General features: G+C 51.0%; 3 protein-coding genes across 5 annotated transcripts in view; 1 reads left to right on the forward strand and 2 right to left on the reverse strand.

Moving 5' to 3' along the window:
- Lrsam1 (leucine rich repeat and sterile alpha motif containing 1) overlaps nucleotides 1-6,730 on the reverse strand; it is a 33,230-nt gene extending 26,500 nt beyond the window's left edge. The window contains exons 1-6 of one of the 2 annotated variants that reach the window (XM_005382423.2): nucleotides 6,625-6,730; nucleotides 6,084-6,239; nucleotides 4,409-4,512; nucleotides 3,920-3,976; nucleotides 3,068-3,112; nucleotides 1,720-1,797 (exon numbers count right to left, since the gene is read on the reverse strand). In XM_005382423.2, coding sequence (XP_005382480.1) covers nucleotides 1,720-1,797; nucleotides 3,068-3,112; nucleotides 3,920-3,976; nucleotides 4,409-4,480 — 252 coding nt within the window. In that variant the 5' untranslated portion in view covers nucleotides 4,481-4,512; nucleotides 6,084-6,239; nucleotides 6,625-6,730. Of the gene's footprint in view, nucleotides 1-1,719; nucleotides 1,798-3,067; nucleotides 3,113-3,919; nucleotides 3,977-4,408; nucleotides 4,513-6,083; nucleotides 6,240-6,616 lie in introns of both variants that reach the window. The other variant, XM_013513214.1, reaches the window with a different exon arrangement.
- Nucleotides 6,731-6,770: 40 nt separating this feature from the next.
- Rpl12 (ribosomal protein L12) lies at nucleotides 6,771-9,882 on the forward strand. 2 transcript variants are annotated; one of them, NM_001282370.1, is given in 7 exon segments: nucleotides 6,771-6,888; nucleotides 7,254-7,327; nucleotides 8,085-8,183; nucleotides 8,528-8,609; nucleotides 9,025-9,111; nucleotides 9,585-9,697; nucleotides 9,834-9,874. In NM_001282370.1, coding segments are annotated over 7 exon segments (498 nt in total). In that variant the 5' UTR covers nucleotides 6,771-6,851; the 3' UTR covers nucleotides 9,840-9,874.
- Nucleotides 9,883-10,094: 212 nt separating this feature from the next.
- On the reverse strand, nucleotides 10,095-20,704 carry Znf79 (zinc finger protein 79). The gene is given in 7 exon segments (XM_005415265.1): nucleotides 10,095-11,330; nucleotides 11,333-11,776; nucleotides 11,779-11,886; nucleotides 12,903-12,998; nucleotides 13,444-13,570; nucleotides 15,861-15,943; nucleotides 20,698-20,704. Coding segments are annotated over 6 exon segments (1,017 nt in total). The 5' UTR covers nucleotides 15,894-15,943; nucleotides 20,698-20,704; the 3' UTR covers nucleotides 10,095-11,121.
- Nucleotides 20,705-21,116: the final 412 nt, after the last annotated feature.

The raw sequence follows: 21,116 nt of genomic DNA on the forward strand, positions 1-21,116 counted from the left end.
CCTCTAAATGTTTGGCACCCCACCTCATTTTCTTTCCCAGACTATTACACCATTTCCTTCTCTTAGTTATCAAATATTTATTTTTCAGAGTTAAACAAAAATATGTTGCACCTGCCTGGCAAGCGCAAGGTCCTGAGTTCGATCCCCCGTACCAAAAAAAAAAATAGTTGTAAAACAGTATCCAGATGCTAAAGAGAAAAATGAGCTGAGCGTGGGGGTGCACAGCTATAATCCCAGGACTCAAGAGGCTGAGGCAAGGGGCTGGGGATATAGCTTAGTGGCACAGCACCTGCCTGGCAAGCATGAGGTCCTGAGTTCGATTCCTAGTACCCAAAGGGGAAAAAAAAGGATGAGGCAGGAAGAACTCTGTGAGGTTGAGGACAGCCTGGGCTACATAATCAGTTCAACGCCAGCCTAAACTACATAGCAAGACCCCGTCTCAAAAAGCCAGAAAAAATAAATTGTTCTTTTCAGTACTGAGATTGAACCTAGCACCTCTGCACTGAGCTATACCCCCAGCTCTTTATTGCTTTTTATTTTTAGACAGGATCTCCCTAAGTCACTAAGTTGTCCAGGCTGGGTTTGAACTTGTGACCCTTTTGCCTTAGCCTCCTGAGAGTGGGATTACAGATCTAGCCATTTGCTAATATTTTTTAAACAATGAAAATGAGCACAAAGGGCATAGGAAATATATACATATATGCACACACACTATATAAACAGACCATATGCACAAATTTAAAACTTACACACACACACATATATATGTACACACATTTTTTTTTTCTTTTTTTTTTTAAGATAGGATCTTGCTGGGAGTGGTGGTACATGCCTGTAATCCCAGCACTTGGGAGGCTGAGGCAGGAGGCTCATCATGAGTTCAAGGCCAGCCTGGGCTATATAAATGAGTTCAAGGCCAGCCTGTACTACATAGTAAGATTCTTTCTCAAAACAAACAAAACAAAATAAAACAAAACAAAAAAGACAGGGGCTTACAGTGTATTTAAGGCTGGCCTTGAACTCACTATGTAGCCCAGGTTGGCCTCCTGCCTCAGATTCCTGAGTGCTGGGATTACAGCCCTGTGCCACCACGCCTGGCGTAAAAAAATATATTTAAAATATTCTCTTTTCCTTCAGTGCAGAAATCGTGCACGGGCTGTGAATGTCCCTTGGGTAAAGTACACACTTGCCATGGATGAGGCCTTGGGTTCCGTCCCTAGCACCAAACACCTGTTGGCCCAAAACTGTAAAGAGCAAGCCATCCACCAGCCAGAGCTCCCCAGAGAGCGGGGAACTATACTCTCGTCCCCACTCTCACAAGGTTCCACTGGTGACATCCTGCACACACTGACTCCTCCTGGCTCTGTCCTGGGGGGCCGATGCTCAAGTCAGAGTCCTCCCAGGTCCCTGGGTTTCACATGTTGGGCTGCCTGGGGGACCTTCCTGTCCTTGCTTGGGACCACTGCTCCCTGCTGCGGGCACCCTGGCAGCCATGCATTTAGGACTCCTTCCCACCCGTCACGGAAACCTCTGTGTACTCATGTTTGTCGCCCCGCACGCAGCGCACCGCACGCCGAGGTGCTCAGTCCACGGCGCTGATCAAATACCACACTGATGCTTTCTTTCGGGCCCATCTGGCACAGGCTGAGAGAGCAAAAGACAGTGGGTGTGGCCACCCGAGACCACGCAGAGTCCCTGCCACCCGGAGGGGCCCAGTACCTTGATGGTTGCCAGGCTCAGCAGGCTGCAGGATTTGGGCAGCAGGGAGGTGAGCTGGTTTGTATGCACAATCAACACCTGGATGGCAAAGAGAGAGGCAGAGTTAGGCTGCAGAAGAGGGCAGACAGGGAAGGCTAGAGGCAAGGCAGAGTCCTGCAGTGCCCGGGGCATCTCTCATCTCTGCTAGCTAGACACACAACAGGAGCTGCTGTTCATCCTGAGAAAAGATCAGCCTCTTTTTTTTTTTTTTTTTTTTTTTTGAGACAGGGTTTCCCTATGTCATTGAGGCTGGCCTTGAACTCACTATGTAGCCCAGGCTGGCCTCAAACTTGCGGTGGTCCTCCTGCCTCAGCTTCCCAAGTGTTGGAATGCCAGGCATGCACAACTACACCTCCCCACATACACTGATCTTAACCTTCTCAGCTTCAGTGTCTTTTTTTTTTTTTTTTTTTCTTAACCTTCTCAGCTTCAGTGTCTTTTTTTTTTTTTTTTTTGAGACAGGGTCTCGCTATGCAGTTCAGGGTGGCCTTGAGCTCACTTTGTAGCCCAGGCTGGCCTCGAACTTGCAACGATCCTCCTGCCTCAGCCTCCCAAGTGTTGAGATCATAGGTGTGCTCGACCATGCCCAGCACTCTCAGTGTCATCTTGAAAAACAGAGAATGATAAAGTATCTGCCTCTGAGGTTTGTCGAGACTGAACAAGCTAATGGACAGTGTCTTAGCCCAGGACTGGCACATGGTGCAGTGCTCAACCTATGCGGTCCATCGCTACCTGGTCAGGTATCGACTGCTGCTTTAATACTTCCCGGGATGAGGAGCTCACTGCGCTGTTGCTGTGGAATCCTCCTCACCCATCTGCATCTAGAGGTTTTGGTTAATGTGCATGAATCTACTGCACCCAAAGGTGCAGGAGCGGCGCTGCTCTTCCGAAATATCCTTCACTCCCCTCCCCCACCCAGCCGCCACAGTGAAATGAGCGTACTTTGTTACCACACACACTGGGCTTAATAATCGTTTGCTATGCTGTCGGCATCAGATCCTCTGTCTGCATCACTCCTTAAATCTCCCAGTGCCTCCGAGAGCGGAACCTCTGAGTGTCCTCGTTACCCAAGGAAGAAACTGAGATGTCAGAGTTAAGGAAGTTGCCCAACTCACCAAGCCAGTGAAGGGCAGAGCTGAGAGTGAGCCAGGGCTGTCCCCGCCCCAGCCTGCTCTCCTTGCTGCGCAGACCAAGTGTGGGCTGACAGGGTGACAGCCGGTGAGAGGGAGGTGGCCCTGCAGGGAACACAGCCCCACCACCCCTGCATGTTTCAGATCCGCAACTTTCTGAACACGGACACTCAACTCACCTTCTTCTGCAGAACTCTGCACGTTGCAAAAGCCCCAAACGGAATCTGGGAGGAGACAGAGAAGTATCAGAGCCTCACCTCCTGATGGTCTCTAACTCGTTCTCTGCCCGGCACTGACGTGACAGGGGGACAGGGGGTGGGCGAGGGCCGACGCGGAGATCACACTCTGTTCGGGAGGCTGAGGAGCGGTGCAGGGAGCGCGCTCAGCCCTTTGCCAGCCGCTGCCGCGAGGCTGCCCTGCCCTGCCCTGCCCTCCCTGCCCGCCCCATCATGACCCAGTCAGGGGCTGCAGAATCCTCCCTCTTCCAGCACCCCTGGAATTTCTGGGTGCATTTTCTAACGAGCTCCTTGACTCGTGCAGATTATGTTGAGGACAAAAAAATCATCTCAATTCCTTTAGGCAAGAGTGGAACCTGAGGAAACATCTCTAGACTAGTACTTCTGGCTTTTTTTTTTTTTTTTTTTTTTTTGGTCTTTTTGAGGCAGGGTCTCGCTGTGCAGTTCAGGCTGGCCTTGAGTTCACTTTGTAGCCCAGGTTGGTCTCAAACTCGCAACGATCCTCCTGCCTCAGTCTCCAGAGTGCTGGGATTACAGGCGTGTGCTACTGGGCCCGGCATTTTTTTCTTTAAATGATTTTTATTGGTACATTTTAGGTATATATAATGACCACATTCACCACAGAGAATTTGTACCTACACGTGATATAACTTGATTCTTTCTTTCCCCTACCCTTCCATCCACCCCTCTTCTGGCTTTTTTAAAGCCCCAGTCCACATCTGTCATTCCTGGGGACATATGATCTAAGAAAACAGGAAAGATCATTTCAAAGCCCATGCACGGCCCTCAGTTTACCTCTGTGAGCTCACACTTAGAGATGTCAAGAATGTCATCTGCTCCCGCCTCTTTTGCCTAAGGAGGAAAAGAACATTGGTTTATTTATTGCCTGATTCTGGGGATGGAACCAGGGTCTTGAGCAAGCTAGGCAAGAAATCTCCCACTGAGCTACACCCCCCAGCCCTGAGCACTTTTTTTTTTTTTTTAATGTCCAAACAGAACACCCCCATGGGCAAACCAGGCAAGGAGACACAGAACTAAAAAGCAGCAAGGCCCCACAGGCTCCAGCTGGTCTCCCTAGTCCCTTCGTCGGTGGCCCAATGGCCCCTGCTGTCCCGGAGACTGAGGCCCTGCAGGGGAGAGAACCCAGCCAGCAATGATGAATGTACTCAGCTAGCAGGGGACTCACTTGGCAGAGGGCAGGGGAGGCAAGTGGCAGGGCGGAACCCCACTGCACAGCGCATAGGGGGAGCTGGGAAGGAGTCGGGGAAACCCACATCCCCTCACCAGACACATCTGGTACTCCAGGCGTTTCCGAGCCTCCTCACTGGGTTTCCGCTTCCGGAAGAAGAGCGGCATCCTTCCCTTTTCCCAGAGCGATTTTCAGGACTCTGGGGCACAGGAGAGAAGTTAGCACCTAGGGATGGGTGACAGCCCCCGATGCCCAGGACAGGTAGCACAATAACGCCAGCCCTGCAGCTGGTCTGCTGGACAGCGAGCTCCTTGTGCTAGGTATCTCCCCGTCACCATCCTGGGCCCCACACTGCACGCTTGCTACTCTGTTCTGTGCTGATGTAGTAAACAGTAGGACGGGGTGGAAGGAGCACAAAGGCAGGCCAGGTGCCCTGGGTTCGGGCCCACTTTTGCCGTGGACCCACCGTGAAACCTTGGCATCACTCTTGCCTATTCTGGGCCGTGTTTGTCCTCCACCACAGGGACATTTCCTGAGCTGCTGTCCAAGGGTGCTCCCTGACAGACTCAGCTGCTGGGTCACCCCTGGCCCTTGCAACACTGTCAGTGGCACCAGCCAGTCATGACTTGGGAAGCTCAACTCCTACCCAAAGAGATCTAGGAGGCAACAGAAAATTAAAAAGCAATCCTTCGCCACTGCAACACCCTCAGTTATTATTCTATTTGATTCTCATCACAGCCCCGTTTCCAGTGGAGAAACTGTCACCCCCTTAAGCTCAGCGCTCTGGCTCTACACCTTGGATTGCAGCAAAACCAGCCCGGAACCCCGGTCTTCCAAGTCCTGATCCTGTGCAGTTTGCCAACAACTTGGTACTCAGATAAACACACTAAGTACACTGTTTTGCATTTAGAAGCCAGCTGCTCTCTGTCTGCCCAGGGCCTGCACAGTATCTTCAATGATCCATGCTTGATAAAATACAGCAATGGGACAGAAAGCAGTCATCTAGCATGATTTAAATCCAAGATCTGCCACCTATCAACTGTCACTTCTGTTCGCCTCTGAGCCTGTTTCTTTTTTTTTTGTTTGTTTTTCTCCGGTACCGGGAACCGAACTCATGACCTTGCCCATGCCAGGCAGGTGCTTTTGCTGCTGAGCTAAATCCCCAGCCCCCTATGAGCCTGTTTCCTCAACTGGAAAGTGTAACGCTGGGTTCTGTGCGAGTTCAATGGTTTCATGTATGTGAAGCCCATAACACTGTCCTGGCACATACAAATGCTCAATAAATGGATGGGACAAAGCACCTTACCTGTGACAAAACTGATTCAGGGACTAACTACTACAGGAGGTAGGGAGAAAAGAGAAGCAGCTGAAGTCACGCACTAGGTCCTCAGGGGAATGGGTAGAGCTCACAGGTCTCTGCCCACAGGGGCGTGGACCGTCTGGGGAGGCTGCCAGGCCTGCAGAGCCGGCTCCGGGGCGGGCGTGCAGGTCATCCACCTGCCTGCAGGGATGTGGAATGGCTTCCCCCACCCCGCCTTGGTGACAAGCGCTACCCTTCTACTCCCCAGTGACTGGCCCTCCTTCACCCCCTTCCTGATGTCCAGCTCTCCCAACCTCTTCCTCAGGGACTGGGACTCCCCATCCGTATCAACCAGTTCTTTGCAATCTGCCTTCCGATGCCTATCGGTCATTCATTCTCTGCCCTGAGGTTCAGCCCAGATGGGGAGAACCACACCCATCCTTCCCTGGCCGGGTTGGGTAGAGGCGGACCTGGCTATGTGGACGGTGAGCTCCCCGACGTTTGGAGCCTCGGGTGGACCCCAAGGCTGGTCGGTCACTCAGAGGGCTTGATCATGGGCGCGGGATCGCTGACCCCGCGGCAAGGCGTTGGCGGAGCTGGAGTCTGGTCTCTTCGAAATGCAGGAGCTAAGACAAAACTCAATCTCAAAAGTCATGCAAACCAGGACGACGAAGTCTGAGTCTCTGGTTCCGCGGGATCGTAGAATTAAGAGGTGGACGGGATTTAGACCCGAATAGATTGCTGGGATGACTAAAATACACACATCACCAAGAGGTTATAAGGGGCCTGTAGTTGCCAAACACCGAGGTCTTGAAGTGGGGCTGCGGACTCATCAGGGGATGGGCGGGGCTGTGGGATTGGGTACTTCGGACCCCGAAGTGACCCTCAAAATAATGAAACATGAGAATCAGCAGGGCCCGGAATCTCAGAAGCCCCCTTTTCTCTGACGCTCCTTAAAATAAGTGCCCTGAATGCCCTTTCCGATTCCCTAGCCCCAGCTCACCGCGGTACCTTGACTTTCCGGCAGCCGGCTTCAGGCGCCTGCCCACAAGAAACATGGCGACTAGGGCGTCACGCAGGGGGTGGGCGGAGCCAGTCGTTCACGCGAGAGCGGTGCTTTCCTGCCTATATTCTGCGTGATCAGGGGAGCTTCCGGTCTTTCGGCTAGGAGGAGGCTAAGGTGCAACTTTCTTCGGTCGTCCCGAATCCGGGTTCATCCGACACCAGCCGCCTCCACCATGCCACCCAAGTTCGACCCCAACGAGATCAAAGTCGGTGCGTGCCCTAGCTGCAACCTCGGCTGCGGATGGAGCCTCGCTTCTTCCCGCGGCGCGCGCCGCATGTCTTTTCGTGCCGGGCTGCAGGGCCGCGCTTCCTAGAAGCCACCCGGCGCGGCGTGGTCGGGACAGGGCTTGCTTTTTCCGGGCCTCAGCTGCCCCCGCCTGTAAATGGGGAGGGAGGACCGGACGACCTGCGGCGGCCTTGCAGCCTGCGCGCCTTGGGGTAAGGCTCGTGCCCGGGCCGCTTGCGCCTCCCGGCAGGGGCTCGGCGCTGCTGGGAGAGGAGCCCGTGGCTGGCGTGCGGCGGGGGCTGCGGCTCGGGCCCCCTCCGCAGAGGCTCTAACCCTCCCTTTCTCCCAGTGTACCTGAGGTGCACCGGTGGCGAAGTCGGCGCCACGTCTGCCCTGGCCCCCAAGATCGGCCCCTTGGGTCTGGTAAGTCACCCCCGCCGGGCGCCGCTCGTTTCCCTACACGAGAGCGGAGTTCAGCCCTGGGTTGTGCAAACGCGACCGTTCCCTTGAGCCGCAGTGCTGGCCCTGGCCACCATACAAATGTCACGCGTAAAGAGTGGCACCCGGAACTTGACATTGTAACTTTCTAACTGCTGCCTTTGGTTTTGGTGTTCCCGAGGGATGTGAGGGCTCTGGAGTTAGGAGGGGCTTGGGCGAGTGACAGTGGGCAGCCGGCTCTTAGCTGCTTTTCTGGTTGCGGAAGTGGGCACAGCACCGTCAGATAAAGTGAGGTGGGTCCTGGCAGGCATAGCGGCTTGTTTCTTTCCCAGGACAGTGATCCCGTCCCCGTGGTCTTGGCCCGTAGTTGGCTGGCATCAAGGGAGGGACTCTTTGTGTTTAGGCTCGCTGGGGAATTTTAAAGTAGCGAATGCTCAGATCTCTGTTCCTACCAGCGGATTTGGTCTGATGTGGGAGCCTGGTATCATTAAAGCTCCCTGGGTGATTCTGGGGTAGCCGGGGTAGAAAACCTGTATTTTACCGCAGAGGTCTTTAGGAATAGGAGACTTGGGACCCATTGTGGTCTTCATCCTGCAGTTTAAAGCCCTGGACAAGATTTAATCCTCCAGCCTCGTTTCCCTGTTAGGCTAAGGTGGTACTGGTGCCTCGATTAGCTACACACCTGTAGGTGCTTCCGGTGGCTTGTTGGGCACGGTGTGGTTACATGCCTTTATTTCTACAGTCTCCCAAAAAAGTGGGTGATGACATCGCCAAGGCAACTGGTGACTGGAAGGGTCTGAGGATTACGGTGAAACTGACCATTCAGAACAGACAGGCTCAGGTAGGTGCTGCTTGTGCTTGGTTTGAGGGAGGGCAGAGGCAGTAGCCCTCTGGGACTGTGGACAAAGGATCCTGCTGCAGGGGGTACTCTGGTGGGAAGGCTTTGTCAAGAGCAGGGACAGGGTCAGAGGCATAGGTAGGTTCAGATACCAGCCCTTCACACGTGTGGCATTGGGCAGACCACGTAACATCGCCCAGGCCACGAATGTGTTAGGATCGTGTACAGCGAGCCCAGTGTCTGCCCCCTGGTTCCTGAGGCTGGCTCCCGTGCCAGCATTGCTTGTCCCGTGGCGGTGCTGTTCACTTGGAGTGGGGTGGGTAGACGTAACAAGATCTCCTCTGCAGATTGAGGTGGTGCCTTCTGCCTCTGCCCTGATCATCAAAGCCCTCAAGGAGCCACCAAGAGATAGAAAGAAGCAGAAAAACAGTGAGTTGGCTTTTCCTAGATCGCTTTCAGGGTGGCCCGTGACGGTGTTAAATACAATTTGATGAACCCTGGGGTCCATGGGTATGGCTGATCAGTGAGTGCCAGTTCCCAGTCCCTGTGGGGCAGGTCCCACTCTGCCAGTACACCACTGTTCCTTCCCGTGTCAGATGGCTGGCATCGAAGGGGAAGGCTTGGGTTCCCTTAGCCACCCGCCACTGCACCTGACCAGTTCTCCGTTGGCTGGTGCAATCCAGTGGTGAGCTGATAGTGACCCCAGCTAAGGAAACAGGGTTGTTCTTCCTGTGGGCGACTCTGTGCCGAAAGCATGGGAACAGCCCGGAAGTAGGTGGAAGACCGTGCTAAGTGCCCTTTTTGGGTAAGGACTGTGACAAAATCTTTACTGTCTTTTCTATAGTTAAACACAGTGGGAATATTACTTTCGATGAGATTGTCAACATTGCCCGACAGATGCGGCACCGCTCCTTAGCCAGAGAACTTTCCGGTAAGAGCAGGCAGTGTTTGACCACCTTAACTGGTGTGTCGGGGTGCTTTCAGTTCATGGGCTCTGAAAAAGGCCTGTTTCCTTTCTCTTTTTTTGCGGGGGGGTGGTGGTGGTGGTGGTGGTGGTGGTGGTGGTGGTGGTGCTTTTTGAGACCGGGTCTGGATATGCAGTTCAGGCTGGCCTTGAGCTCACTTTGTAGCCCACGTTGGTCTCAAACTTGCAACGATTCTCCTGCCTCAGCCTCCCAAGTGCTGGGATTACAGGCGTGCGCCACCACGCCTGGCTTGGGCCTAAGTTTTCTGAGTTTGAAAGAAGGGCCTGGGCATCTAGATGGAGTCTTAAATTTGCATTAGGGTATCGAGTGCCATTCCCTCCCTTGCCTGCTGTGAAACTTAAAGATATCCCTGACCCACCCCCCTGAGAACTGTGGGGAACTGAGAGAAGAGCCCCACTCATGTACCCATTAACTGTAGGAACCATTAAGGAAATCCTGGGGACCGCCCAGTCTGTGGGCTGCAATGTGGACAACCGGCACCCTCATGACATTATAGATGACATCAACAACGGTGTTGTGGAGTGCCCAGCTGTAAGTGACTGCTGCAGGCTTGGTTACAGGGGTTAAAGCCAGGGGCAACGAATGCATTCCTGGAGATGAGTAGGGGGTGGGTGAAGACTTGGTCTTTCTTTCCTTTTTTACTAATAGGGTCTTTTTCTCTCCACAGAGCTAAGAAACACAAAATACTTCAATAAAAAGATGATCTGACAACTGCAGTCTGCTTTCGTGAAGGGTTTGGCTCCTTGTGGGGTGGTTAGTGGGGCCATCCACGGTGGCAGGACCTGTAGTGTCCTCTGGGTGACAGAACTCGTGGGTAACATCCCGCTCTGTGTGGGGTAAACTTGGGGAGGAAACCATGAAATCAGTATTGGTTTTTGCAGACACTTGAACATTCTCAGCCAGTAAGAAAACCTAGGAAAAGTAGCCTTGCACTTCAGCCAGTTTTAATCTGGGAGGTTTGGCAGTCCAGGGCAGAGTTAGTACAGCCAGGGCTCAGAAGCACTGACAGTAAGATCTGACCCCTGCCAGGGTCCTATGGGAGTCATCTGATGTGATAACTGCAGGCCACCCTCTGCACTGGCTGTTTCCCCAGTTCAAAGCTTCACCTTAACCCTGTGCTCAGTGTACCTTTGAGACTTGTGGCACTACCAAAAAAAAAAGCTGGATGTGGTGGCACTACAATCTCAGTGCCTGGGAGTATCCTTGGAGACCAGTCTGGGCCACAAAGTAAGCTCAAGGCCAGCCTGAACTGCATGGCAAGGCCCTGTCTGAAAAAGACTCCGGGCACTGGGACAGACAGCAGTTTGAAGTGCTCCCTACAAGGGCTTTTGGGTACCCGAAAAGATTGGGCTCTCACTTTGTGTGTGGCCCCTCAAGGATTAAAGTAGGGTGGATGATCTAGAAGGTCTGAGCACGGGAGTCAGCCATATAACTCGCCCTCGGCGGCTGAGGCCTGCAGTCTGAGGGCGTGGTCTCAAAGCAGCCCTGTTTTGTGTACTGGAGAGGGAGCTGGTGAGAAAGGGGAGGCACAGGCATTCTGCGCTCAGGGCTGTTTGGGAGAAAAGCAGGCTGCCCAGAAACCTGGACCATGTGCCCCTCCATTAGGAGGAGGACTGCTGCAGCCACCCCCTCCCAATCTCACGTTTTGACTTCTCTGTTCTTGGACTACCTTTGTTTTGGTAGTTGAGCTCAAGACCTTGCACTTGCCAGGCAGGTGCTTGTGCCGCTCAGCTATATCCCCAGCCCTGACTTCGTTCTTGGTTCTTCCCATTTGGGTCTCCATGAGAAATAGGCCATGCCTCCTCATGTGGGGTCACTTGTAACTCGCCTGTCCATGGTTAGCCAGGCCTCTTCTCACCTGTACCCTCAGAGGGAGACCAGTCTGGACTGAGTGTAGGTTCCCCGGATCCTTGGCACTGAAGATTCTGCCTGTGCAGTTGCTGCCTGTGAGGCTGTCACCTGTCCCAAGTCCCAGTTATTCCCCAGCGTGCAGTCTGGTGGTGGAGGAAGGCCGAGCTGCACCGGAAGGCCTTGCTACGCTCCGTGCAGGCGTAGGGCTTCTCCCCGGTGTGCAAGCGCTGGTGGCTGGTGAGGTGGGCGCTGTGGCGAAAGGCCTTGCCGCAGTCCGGGCACTCGTAGGGCTTCTCGCCGGTGTGGATTCTCTGTGCTGGACCAGGGCCGAGCCGTCGCTAAAGGCCTTCACGCACTCGCCACACTTGTAGGGCTTCTCTCCCGTGTGCATGCACTGGTGCTTGGTGAGGTTCGCCTTCTGGCTGAAGGCGCGCCTGCACTCACCGCACTTGTAGGGCTTCTCCCCGGTGTGGGTTCTCTGGTGCTGAATGAGCGCGGAGCTCTGGCTGAAGGCCTTGCCACACTCGCTGCACTTGTAGGGCTTCTCCCCGGTGTGGCTCTTCTGATGCTGAGAAAGGGAGGAGCAGTAGCTGAAGGCTTTGCCGCACTCGCTACACGGGAACGGCTTCGCTCTGCGCGGTGGAACGACTTCTGAATTCTGAGAGCGCTCGGAACACGTTCCGCGCCGGCGAGGCCTTGCCGCTGCAGGGGCTCTGTGTTGCGCAGGAAGGACAGGCCTCAAGCTGGAGCTCAGCCCCGCTCCCTGGTCCCCGGCTCTGGCTCCCCAGGGGGCATCTCCGCTGCAGCAACGGGGCCTGGCTGCTCACAAGAGGCTTGCCCGGCTGCCGAGGCGGGGGCAATCTTCCAGGCTGGAAAAGTCAGAAAACCAGCCCTGCTGCGTTCCCTTGGTGAGCAAGTACACAAGAGGCCTCTGGCCAGGACCTGATGCAGGCAGAGGTGGGGGCTCCTCCTTTCACCCAGGACACACCTGCTCGGAGCCAGTGACCACCAGGGCTTCTCAGGGACTTGGGGTGTGCTGTCACAGCCCCCTTTTTTCCTTTTCTGACCTGGCAAGGGGAAGAACAGCCTGAACCTCCTGCCCCAGCGAGAGGGTTCCTGACACTCCTGCTCCTCCATGCTCATGCCAGTGCCTGGGCTGCCTTGTATTTTCTGATTCTGATTCTTGGTGCGGTTTGAAGCAACCTACTTACAAGGTTTAAATAAATCTTTAAAAGGTTCTCACTAGCTGGGTGCAGTGGCTGAAGTTTGAAATCCCAGCACTTAGGGAGGCTGAGGTAGGAAAATTCCAAGTTCAAGTCCTGCCTGGGCAACTTAGTGAGACCCTGCTTCCCGCTGGAGCTGGGGGTGTAGCTCAGTGGTACAGTGCCCCTGGGTTTGATCCTCAGTACTGCCCCAAAAAAGGAAAAAACAAAAAAGACCAATGCCAAATAAGATGAAATTTTTTCATCACCAAATCTGGCAGATTTCAGAGGTGGTTTGCTTGAGAGGGTTGGTGAGCACACCGTACGGCACGACGGGCTTGCTCGTGCACTGCAGTGCTTGTGCAAACTGGCGAAGGTGGGCACCTGAGGCCCTCAGCAGTGACCCCAAGCAGGCAAGGTGCCAGGTCGGTGGGGACTTGGTAATACCACCCGTGCCCCAGCCCTCTGGGGAGGGGAGGAGCTGAGGAGCAGTGAGCAGGCCTTGCTCCACACCCAGCCCTGCACTCCTTGCCAGCTTTGAGGCTGTCCTCTTAGCTTGACTTCCCCACCTATAACGTGTGTAAATAGTCCCTGCCCGGCAGGGTTGTTAGAATAATCAGTTGTAGTAGTGAGTGTATAGAAGGGCTTTGGCCGCAAAGCTCACTGGCTTCGCGCTTGCTTACCTGGACAGGTACTGCCTGGGCCGTCTCTCTCCAGCATCCAGGGGATTTCGCTTTGCTCCAGCTGGGAGTTCATGCCAGGCCGGGATATTGGAAGTGCTAGTCAAGGGGAAAAGACGAGATTCTGAGATTGCGTTTAGCGTAATCAGCCAAAACTCAGGAGGACACAGGCCAGTTAGGTCATCCGCTGCATTCAGCCGGTGCTTGTTGAGCTCACACTTGGCACAGGCGCTAGGAGAGACAGCAGGAAGACGGCGTGCCGAGGTCTGCTGGAGCATTTCTGGAAGGAGCCAAAGAAACAGCCTCAAGGAGAGGTCACGCAGGGAGCTAAGCGAGGGGCACCGACCCACTTGGGCAGATGGGGACTTGAGCGTGAAGGAGCTGACCGGAGAAACACACGCACACCCCAGAAATGAGAGAACTGGGGTGCCGCCCCGGGGAAAGCAGAGTGAAACCATTTGCCAAATGGGTGCCCGGAGATGCCGTCAGCGCCCTACAGCATTTCAAAACCAAGATGATTCTCAGCCTTCAATGTTTTCCTTACCCAGCAGGACCAGATTTCTGGACTTTTCTGGTGTCCCCTCTTTCAACCTGTCCCTCGGAGCAGGGGGCGCGTGTCTCCACCCCTCCTGGGCAAAAGCAACATGCACACTGCTGAATGCTGTGGAGCCCTGAAAAGACAGGTGAATTCCTTCTCACCTGTGGCCTTAGGATCGATGGCGGAGGTGATGGGGTGGTGACGCTGGTGCCTTCGAGGAAGCTGGAAGAGGGTCTTAAAGGTTCAGGTCTCTGGGTGTTCAAGAAAGCATTTACCAGTCACTCCTGTGTGCCTCAAACTAGGGATGACACACTGTCTTGCCAGGTGTGGTGGCACATGCCTGTATCCCAGCACTCGGGAGGCTGAGGCAGGAAGATCACCTCGAGTTTGAAGCCAGCCTGGGCTACACAGTGAGTTCAAAGCCAGCCTGAACTACATAGTGAGATCTTGTCTCCAAAAAAAACAAATAAATAAATAATTTTAAAAATAGAAAACAACACCGCCTCTTATCTAACTATGTCTATCATCCTGGTAAACTTTAAATAGTTAGAAAGTATATGGATGAGAGGAATTAGGCAAAATGTAACAGGTCCCCCGAAGTTAAGAGGGTAAAAAAAAAAAAATTTAGCAGAGTGTTCACACCGCGAATAACCAGGAACAGAAACATGAAAGCTGGTTTTCAGAGCGTGTAGGATTCAAGGCCACGGCAGGGATGGACGGACTAACTGCAAGGAGGATAGGGGGCAAGAAGGATGCTCGGGAGAAATGAGCCTTCACGCCTTTAGCCGGGGGAGCCCAGCGGAAGTCAGATGCACCCTGAGGTGGAGGGGAGGGGGCTCAGGGGCTTCAGTGGGGTCCTGCCCAGAGACAGCAGTGAGATGCACAGCCGGAAGGGACAGTGGGGGAGGACAGCGAGAGGGAGTCAGAGACATAGCCTGTTGGGAACAAGCGCGAGGTCTGCTGCAGCAATGCGGGGTGTGTGTGTGTGTTTATGTCTGGTAGAACTGGGAACTGAACCCCGGGCCTCACGATGGTGAATGTTAAAATTAAAAAAAATTATTACAGTAAAAGACATACTATCCTTAATCTCCCTCAAAATACTCCCCCTTGCTTTGCACATACCCCATCATTCTTGTTACTTTTTTTTTTTTCTGTTTTGTTCTTTGAGACAAGGTCTCACCATGTAGCCCAGGCTGCTCTCAAACTCTGGGTGATCCTCCTGCCTCAGCCTCCTGAGGGCTGGGATTACCATCTTGCCCGGTCTTCTTGCTACTTTCTGAGCAGGTCTGGAAGTCCTCTTTCACGAGTGTCTTCAGTTGTGCTGTCCTGAACTGATTCAAAACGTTCACCTTCCACTCATTTTGACTTTGGGGAAGAGCCAGAAGTCATACCGTGAATAAGGTGGGCGGAGACACTGGTAGTGTTTTTACGAGCCTGCCTTTCCATTGGACAGCACTCACCAGCAGCTGTCACCATATAAACGTCCTATGAAGGAAGATTCCAGAACTGCTGCAGTTCATAGCCAAAAACTTTCAATGTAAATGGGAAAAAAAAAAAACCCTTAAGATTTCAACTCAAGGTTAAAAACATAAACTTTAATAACTCTAAGGAAAGCAGAAGCCAAGAACTAATAAATAAAGTATGTTAGATTGGTCATGGTGGTGCACACCTGTAATCCCAGCACTTGGTAGGCTGAGGCAGGAGGTTCACTGCAATTTTGAGGCCAGCCTGGGGTACATAGTGAGTTCAAAGTCAGCCTTAACTACATAGCAAGACCCTGTCTCGAAAAACAAAAAACAGAACAAAACAAAAGTTATTAGCTGAGTGTGATGGTGCACACATGTAATCACAGCCAACACTCGGGAGGCTGAGGCAGGATGATTGTTGCAAGTTTGAGACCAGCCTGGGTTACAAAGTGAGCTCAAGGCCAGTGTGAACTACATAGCGAGACCTTGTCTCAAAAAGGCCAAAAAAAAAAAAAATTTGGTAGAATACTCATTGAGATGAGAGAATGTCCATCACATTCTGCCACATGGAAATAAAAAGGTTACAAAGTTGAATAAGCCCACTTTGGGAAAATATAGAGAAAAGAGAATATGAAAGGCCACAAATTGGGCTGGGGATGTAGGCACAAGCGCCTGCCTAGCAAATGCAAGGTCCTGAGTTCGATTTTTTTTTTTTTTTTTTTTTCTGAGTTCGATTTTTGGTACCAAAATTTGTGGCCTACCTGGCCACAAATCAAAATGTTAAGTGATATCTCTGTGACATTAAGGGTGTTTTGTACGTTTTTGTGACTTCTGAATTCTCCATGTGTTCTGCAGTGAACATGAATCTGTCTTGTAATTAGGTGGGGGAAAGCCCAAACCGGCTCTACCACGAAGAGCAAAGAGAGAAAGAGGTTGCCCAGCCCATCTCCCGCTTACCTGGGGCCAGGCCGTGAGCAGGGCGGCAGCCATTCCTCCTCCCCGCGCGGGTCCTCCGCCGGAAGGGCCGCGTCCGGGCAGTGCTGGAGGGACACACAGGCATGAAGGTAGGCAGCCGTTCTCACCATGAAGAGGATTTCAAAGGTCACACCTCTGATACGGGGCGCTGGGCTGCCTTGTTGTGCCCTGTCCCTCCTACCTCAGACACATGCACATGAGAGGGGGACAAACGCTCAAGTGCTGAGATCGCCGACTCCTCTGGGGTGCACATGTAAGCAGACAGCTTATAAGCGTTACCTGGTTACTAGAGCTTTGGGGAAAGCGGCTCTGTACCTTTAAGACATTTACTTAACCAGCAGAAGAGGTAATGAAGGAGAGGTAGGGTTTGTCTCAGGAATGAGAGGCTGGCTCAGTGCGCCAAACAGCACACTATATCACAGAACGAAGGAAAACACCCAGCGTGACCATCCCGCTGCACACAAACAGGCCACTTGAAAATGAAACACTTTCATGATCAAAAACAAAAAATCAACAAAGTAGACGTAAACCTCCTCTACTCGATGAGCTGAACCATTAAGCTCATATTCAACGATAAAACACTCAAAGCTTTTCCTCTAAGGTCAAGAAGACAAGGATGTCTGCTCTCATCACTTCTATTCAATAGGCTAGGGCTGGGGATTTAGCTCAGCGGCACAGCGCCTGCCTGGCAAGCGCAAGGTCGTGAGTTCAATTCCTGGTACCGGAAAACAAAAAACAAAAAACAAAAAAGTCTACTACAGGTTCTAGCCAGGACAATTAAGAAAAAGAAAGGCAGAAGACTGAAAAGGAAGAAGCAATCCTATTTACAGGTAACGCAAATTTGTATACAAAAAACCTGGAACAGCTGTAATCCCAGCACTCAGGAGACTGAGGCAGGAAGATCACAGTGAGTTCAAGGCCAGCCTACACTACATAGCAAGACCCTGTCTCAAAAAAATAAAAACAAACAAAAAACACCCAAAAAACAAAACAAAAAAACCCTTAAGTAATGTATGAAAACTAATAGCTAACAAGCAAGGTTAGAAAGACAAGACAGGAGATAAATACAAAAAGATCAGTTATATTTTTATATTCTAGCAATAAACCCAAAAATGAAAAAAAAATTCCATTTATAATAGCATCAGAAAGAATAAAATTGCCAGGCACAGTGGCATATGTCTGTAACTCCAGCTCCTGGGGAGGCTGAGGCAGAAGGATTGCTAATTTGAGGTCACCCTGGGCAATTCAGTAAAACGGCCTCAAACTAAAACAAAAAGGGCTGGGGATGCAGCTCAGTGTAGAGCATTTACCAAGCACATACAAGTCTCTGGGTTCAACCCCTGATACCACATACACAAAAATTAATATCTAGGCATACATTTAACAAATGAAGCCTAAGATTTATAAACTAAAACTAAAGTTCTTCAGAGAAATTATGGAAGGCTTAAAACAGTACAAAGACATCCCGTGTTCATGGATTGGGAGACAGTATTATTAAAACAGCAATAATCTCAAATTAGTCAACGGAGTTAACGTAATTCCCCTAAAAATCCCAGCTGGCATTTTTACAGAAACCAGCAAGCTGATCCTGACATTCAAATGGAAATTCAAGGAATAAGGAACAGCCAAAACAATGGTGAAAAAGAACAATGTTGGAGAAATCATACTTCACCTTATCAAAGCTTTCTACAAAACAAAAGTAATCAAAACAACAGTGTACGGGCATAGGGACAGATCTTTGGATCATTGGAATGCCAAGGTTAGAAACAAACGTACTTATGGGCAATTTATTTTTAACAAAGGTGTAAAGAAAATAAATTTTAAAAAAGAAATTAAGTGAGGGAAAGGTTTTGTTTTTTTATGTGATGGTTTCAACTAGATATCCACAGGCTGAAGAATGAATGCCATATACAAAAACTGACTCCAAATATATCAAAGACCGAGAAAGCTAATACTCTCAGAAGAAAACAGGAATCTTTGTGACCTCAGATTAGGCAGTGACTTCTCAGATATGACACAAAAAGCACAAACAATAAAAGAAAAAAAAATAGATGAAATGGACTTCATCAAAATTAAAAACTGCTTCAAAAGACACCATCACAAAAACGCAAAGAAAAACTCAGAAAATATTTACAAACTATAAATTTTATTTACAAGGATCTAATATCCATATGATAGAAAGAATTCTTACAACATAAAAGACAACTAACTCGATTTAAAGGTGGACAATAAGCTAAGCATGGTGGCCATGCCTGCAGTCACTTGGAAGGCTGAGACAGAAGGACCACTGCGAGTTTGAGGCCAGCCTGAGCTACACAGTGAGACAATATCTCAAAGGCAAAATATCTGAACAGGTATTTCTCCAAGCAACGTACATAAGTGACCACTAAGCACAGAAACGCAGCACCATTAGAGAAAAGCAAGTGCAGCCACAGGGCACATCACTTCACGCCTACTAAGGCAGCGATGTGAAAGATGGGAAATAAATATTGATGAGGATGTAGAGAAGTTGAAACCATCACACACTGCTGGTGAGGATGTAAAATGGTACATACAGCCCCTGCGGAAAACAGTTCAGCAGTTCCTCAAAAAGTTAAAGGGTTATAATTCTACTCCTAGATATATACCCAAGTGAAACAAAAACACCTCCACATTAAAAACTTGGGTGTGCATATTCATAATAGCCAAAAGTGAAAATCCAGATGTCCATTCTCTGAAGGATGGGTACACAAAATGCAACACAGTCATACAATATTACTCAACTACAAAGAGGAAGGGGCTGGGGATTTAGCTCAAAGGCACAGCGCCTGCCTGGTAAGCGTGAGGTTGTGAGTTTGATTCCTGGTACCAGAAAAAAAAACAAAACAAAAAAACTATAAAGAGGAATGAAAGCCAGGGGTGGAGGCATATGGCTGTAATCCCAGCACTTGGCAGGCTGAGGCAGGAGGATTGCCATGAGTTCAAGGCCTGTCTGAGCTACAACATGAGTTTAAGGCCAACCTAAACTACAAAGCCTATCTCAAAAAAACAAAAAAAAAGTACTGATACATGTAATAATACAGATGAACCTTGAATACATTCTGCTAAATAACTGGCCAGACACAAAAGGTCACATATTGTATGAGTCCGCTTACATTAAATGTCTTAAGTGAACACATAGAAACAAAAAGTAGATTTGGGGTTGCCAGGGTCTTCTGGGGAAGAGAGAAGGGAAAGTGACTGCCAGGGAGTATGAGGCTTCCTTTCTAGGTGATGAATTTGTTCTGGAATTAAATAGTGGTGACAGTTACACAGTTTTTTGAAAACACTAAGACTCACTCATATCTTGAGAAGGATGAAACAATTGTGGTAGGTGACATGCATCTGAATAAAAATAGCAAACAGGCCTGGACACTGGTGTTAGTACTGATCTCCTGCTATTGAGCTGTACCTAAACTCCACTGTACCTTATTTTCTTTATAGCATGGGCAGAATGACAACCACTCATCCAACCTATTTTCCCAGGTCTCTGGGGAAGACAACATGATATGCTGGATGTGAAATTGCATGCTTCACTCTTCAAGTGCAAGACCAAATACTGGGGCCCCTTGACCCACAGGCTGACGGCACACGCCTCGGTGCTTAAAGACTTCACACACATTTGTTCTGTACCAAATTTGGGTGTTTTCGAAAACGTTATTTTATTTGATTATACTTTTTCCAGCTAAACAAAATAATTAAATGTTATTTTGTCTTTTCTTCAATGGAGAAACACAGGTTAACAGATCTGGCCGGTAATCACAACTTTAATAAGCATCCCTGGCTGTTTCAAGAAGGGCTGGAATGGCTGGGCATGCGTGTTGGCGCACGCCTGTAATCCCAGCATTCGGGAGGCTGAGGCAGGAGGATCGCTGCAAGTTCGAGGACAGCCTCGGCGACAAAGTGAGTTCCAGGCCGGCCTGAACTGCGTAGTGGAACCCTGGCTCAAAAAGACAATACAAAAAAACGGGGCGGGGAGGGGGGCGCCCTGGAAGGAGAAGCGACAGAGCAGTCGCTGGGTACGTCCCCTCCTTCTTCCCAGGAACCCCCTTCTTACAGTCTATTAGACACTGGGCTCAGAGGTAGATACTCAGAGATCATTCAGGTCTGAGGTCTTAAAAACATTTTGACGCCAGAATTCTTTATTTTAAAAGGGTCTGTCCCTAACCATTAGTGGAAAAGATAGCCCGCGTTCTGGTCCGGGCCACGCAGGAGCGTCAGTGGGCTAAGTGGAGCGAGAAGCGGGATCTTCTGCAATCCGCTCCCTCGGCCACTCCTCACCTTCCTCCAGCACAGGAGTCCCACTTCGGGCCACCGCCTCCCAGCAGCTCCCCGGGCGTCAGCGTCGCTGCACAGCACCCCGGGCCTAACCTGCGGGGCTGCTCTGACAGCTCCCCGGCTGGCCTCTTCTTCCTGGCCAGCCTCTCCCCACAGAGGTCTAACCTGAGCCCGAGTGTAGGTCCTAGAACCCCCATTCGCAACACTCCGTCTCCCTAGCCACAGCCACCCCCTTGGCAAGGCCTCAAGCAGAGCTTAGGTGAAAAAGCCGATGCAGGGTTCCGCGAAGACAGGCGACCTGCCTCGGCAATAAACTAGCTCATGCCGGGCGTGGGGGCACACACTTGTAATCGGGGAAGCTGAAGCAGGAGGATCGCTGCGAGTTCGAGACCAGCCTGGACAACAAAGTAAGTTCAAGCCCAGCCTGAACTACAGAGCAAGACCCTGTCTCAAAAACTAAAACAAAACACCCAAAACCCAAAACCCAACCAAAACAAAAAGCTCTACATCAGAATTGCTATACCAGACACTGCCAAACATGTATGCCAGCGGTCGCGCCAAGTGGACGCAACTGAAGCGTCACTTCCGGTCATGCGCAAAAGCCCCACCACAGTAGACTGGACTCCATTTCCCAGAAATCTCTACCGTTTGTTTCAGGCCAAAGCCCTTTCTCCTCCCGCTGTCAGGTTTATAATCTGCTTTGTCTACTGGACCATACTTCCCAGAGAAGCTTCCGCTTGTTCTCGCTCCCAGAATATATTATCCATCATGATTTTTTTTGTTGCACATCTTCAACTGCACGGAATCCGAGAGGGGGGCCTAGGGGGGTATAGGAAGTGACGTGGCCGCCAAGGATCCTGGGAACGCTGGCTGTTGCGCATGTGCAGGCGCCTGTGCAGACGTACGCCGGCGCTGGGAGCGGGTCTCTTCCTCCTTCCTGCT

Source organism: Chinchilla lanigera, unplaced genomic scaffold, assembly GCF_000276665.1.
Source record: "Chinchilla lanigera isolate Chin_1 unplaced genomic scaffold, ChiLan1.0 scaffold00018, whole genome shotgun sequence".
Classification (NCBI taxonomy): domain Eukaryota; kingdom Metazoa; phylum Chordata; class Mammalia; order Rodentia; family Chinchillidae; genus Chinchilla; species Chinchilla lanigera.

What these genes read in the sequence shown, in the direction of transcription:
- Rpl12 (XM_005382425.2), top strand. Translation starts at nt 7,062, where the DNA reads ATGGGGAGGGAGGACCGGACGACCTGCGGCGGCCTTGCAGCCTGCGCG. An exon ending in AGATCGGCCCCTTGGGTCTG is followed by an intron (nt 7,328 to 8,084) that starts GTAAGTCACCCC and finishes TTATTTCTACAG; the next exon opens with TCTCCCAAAAAAGTGGGTGA. An exon ending in TAGAAAGAAGCAGAAAAACA is followed by an intron (nt 8,610 to 9,024) that starts GTGAGTTGGCTT and finishes TCTTTTCTATAG; the next exon opens with TTAAACACAGTGGGAATATT.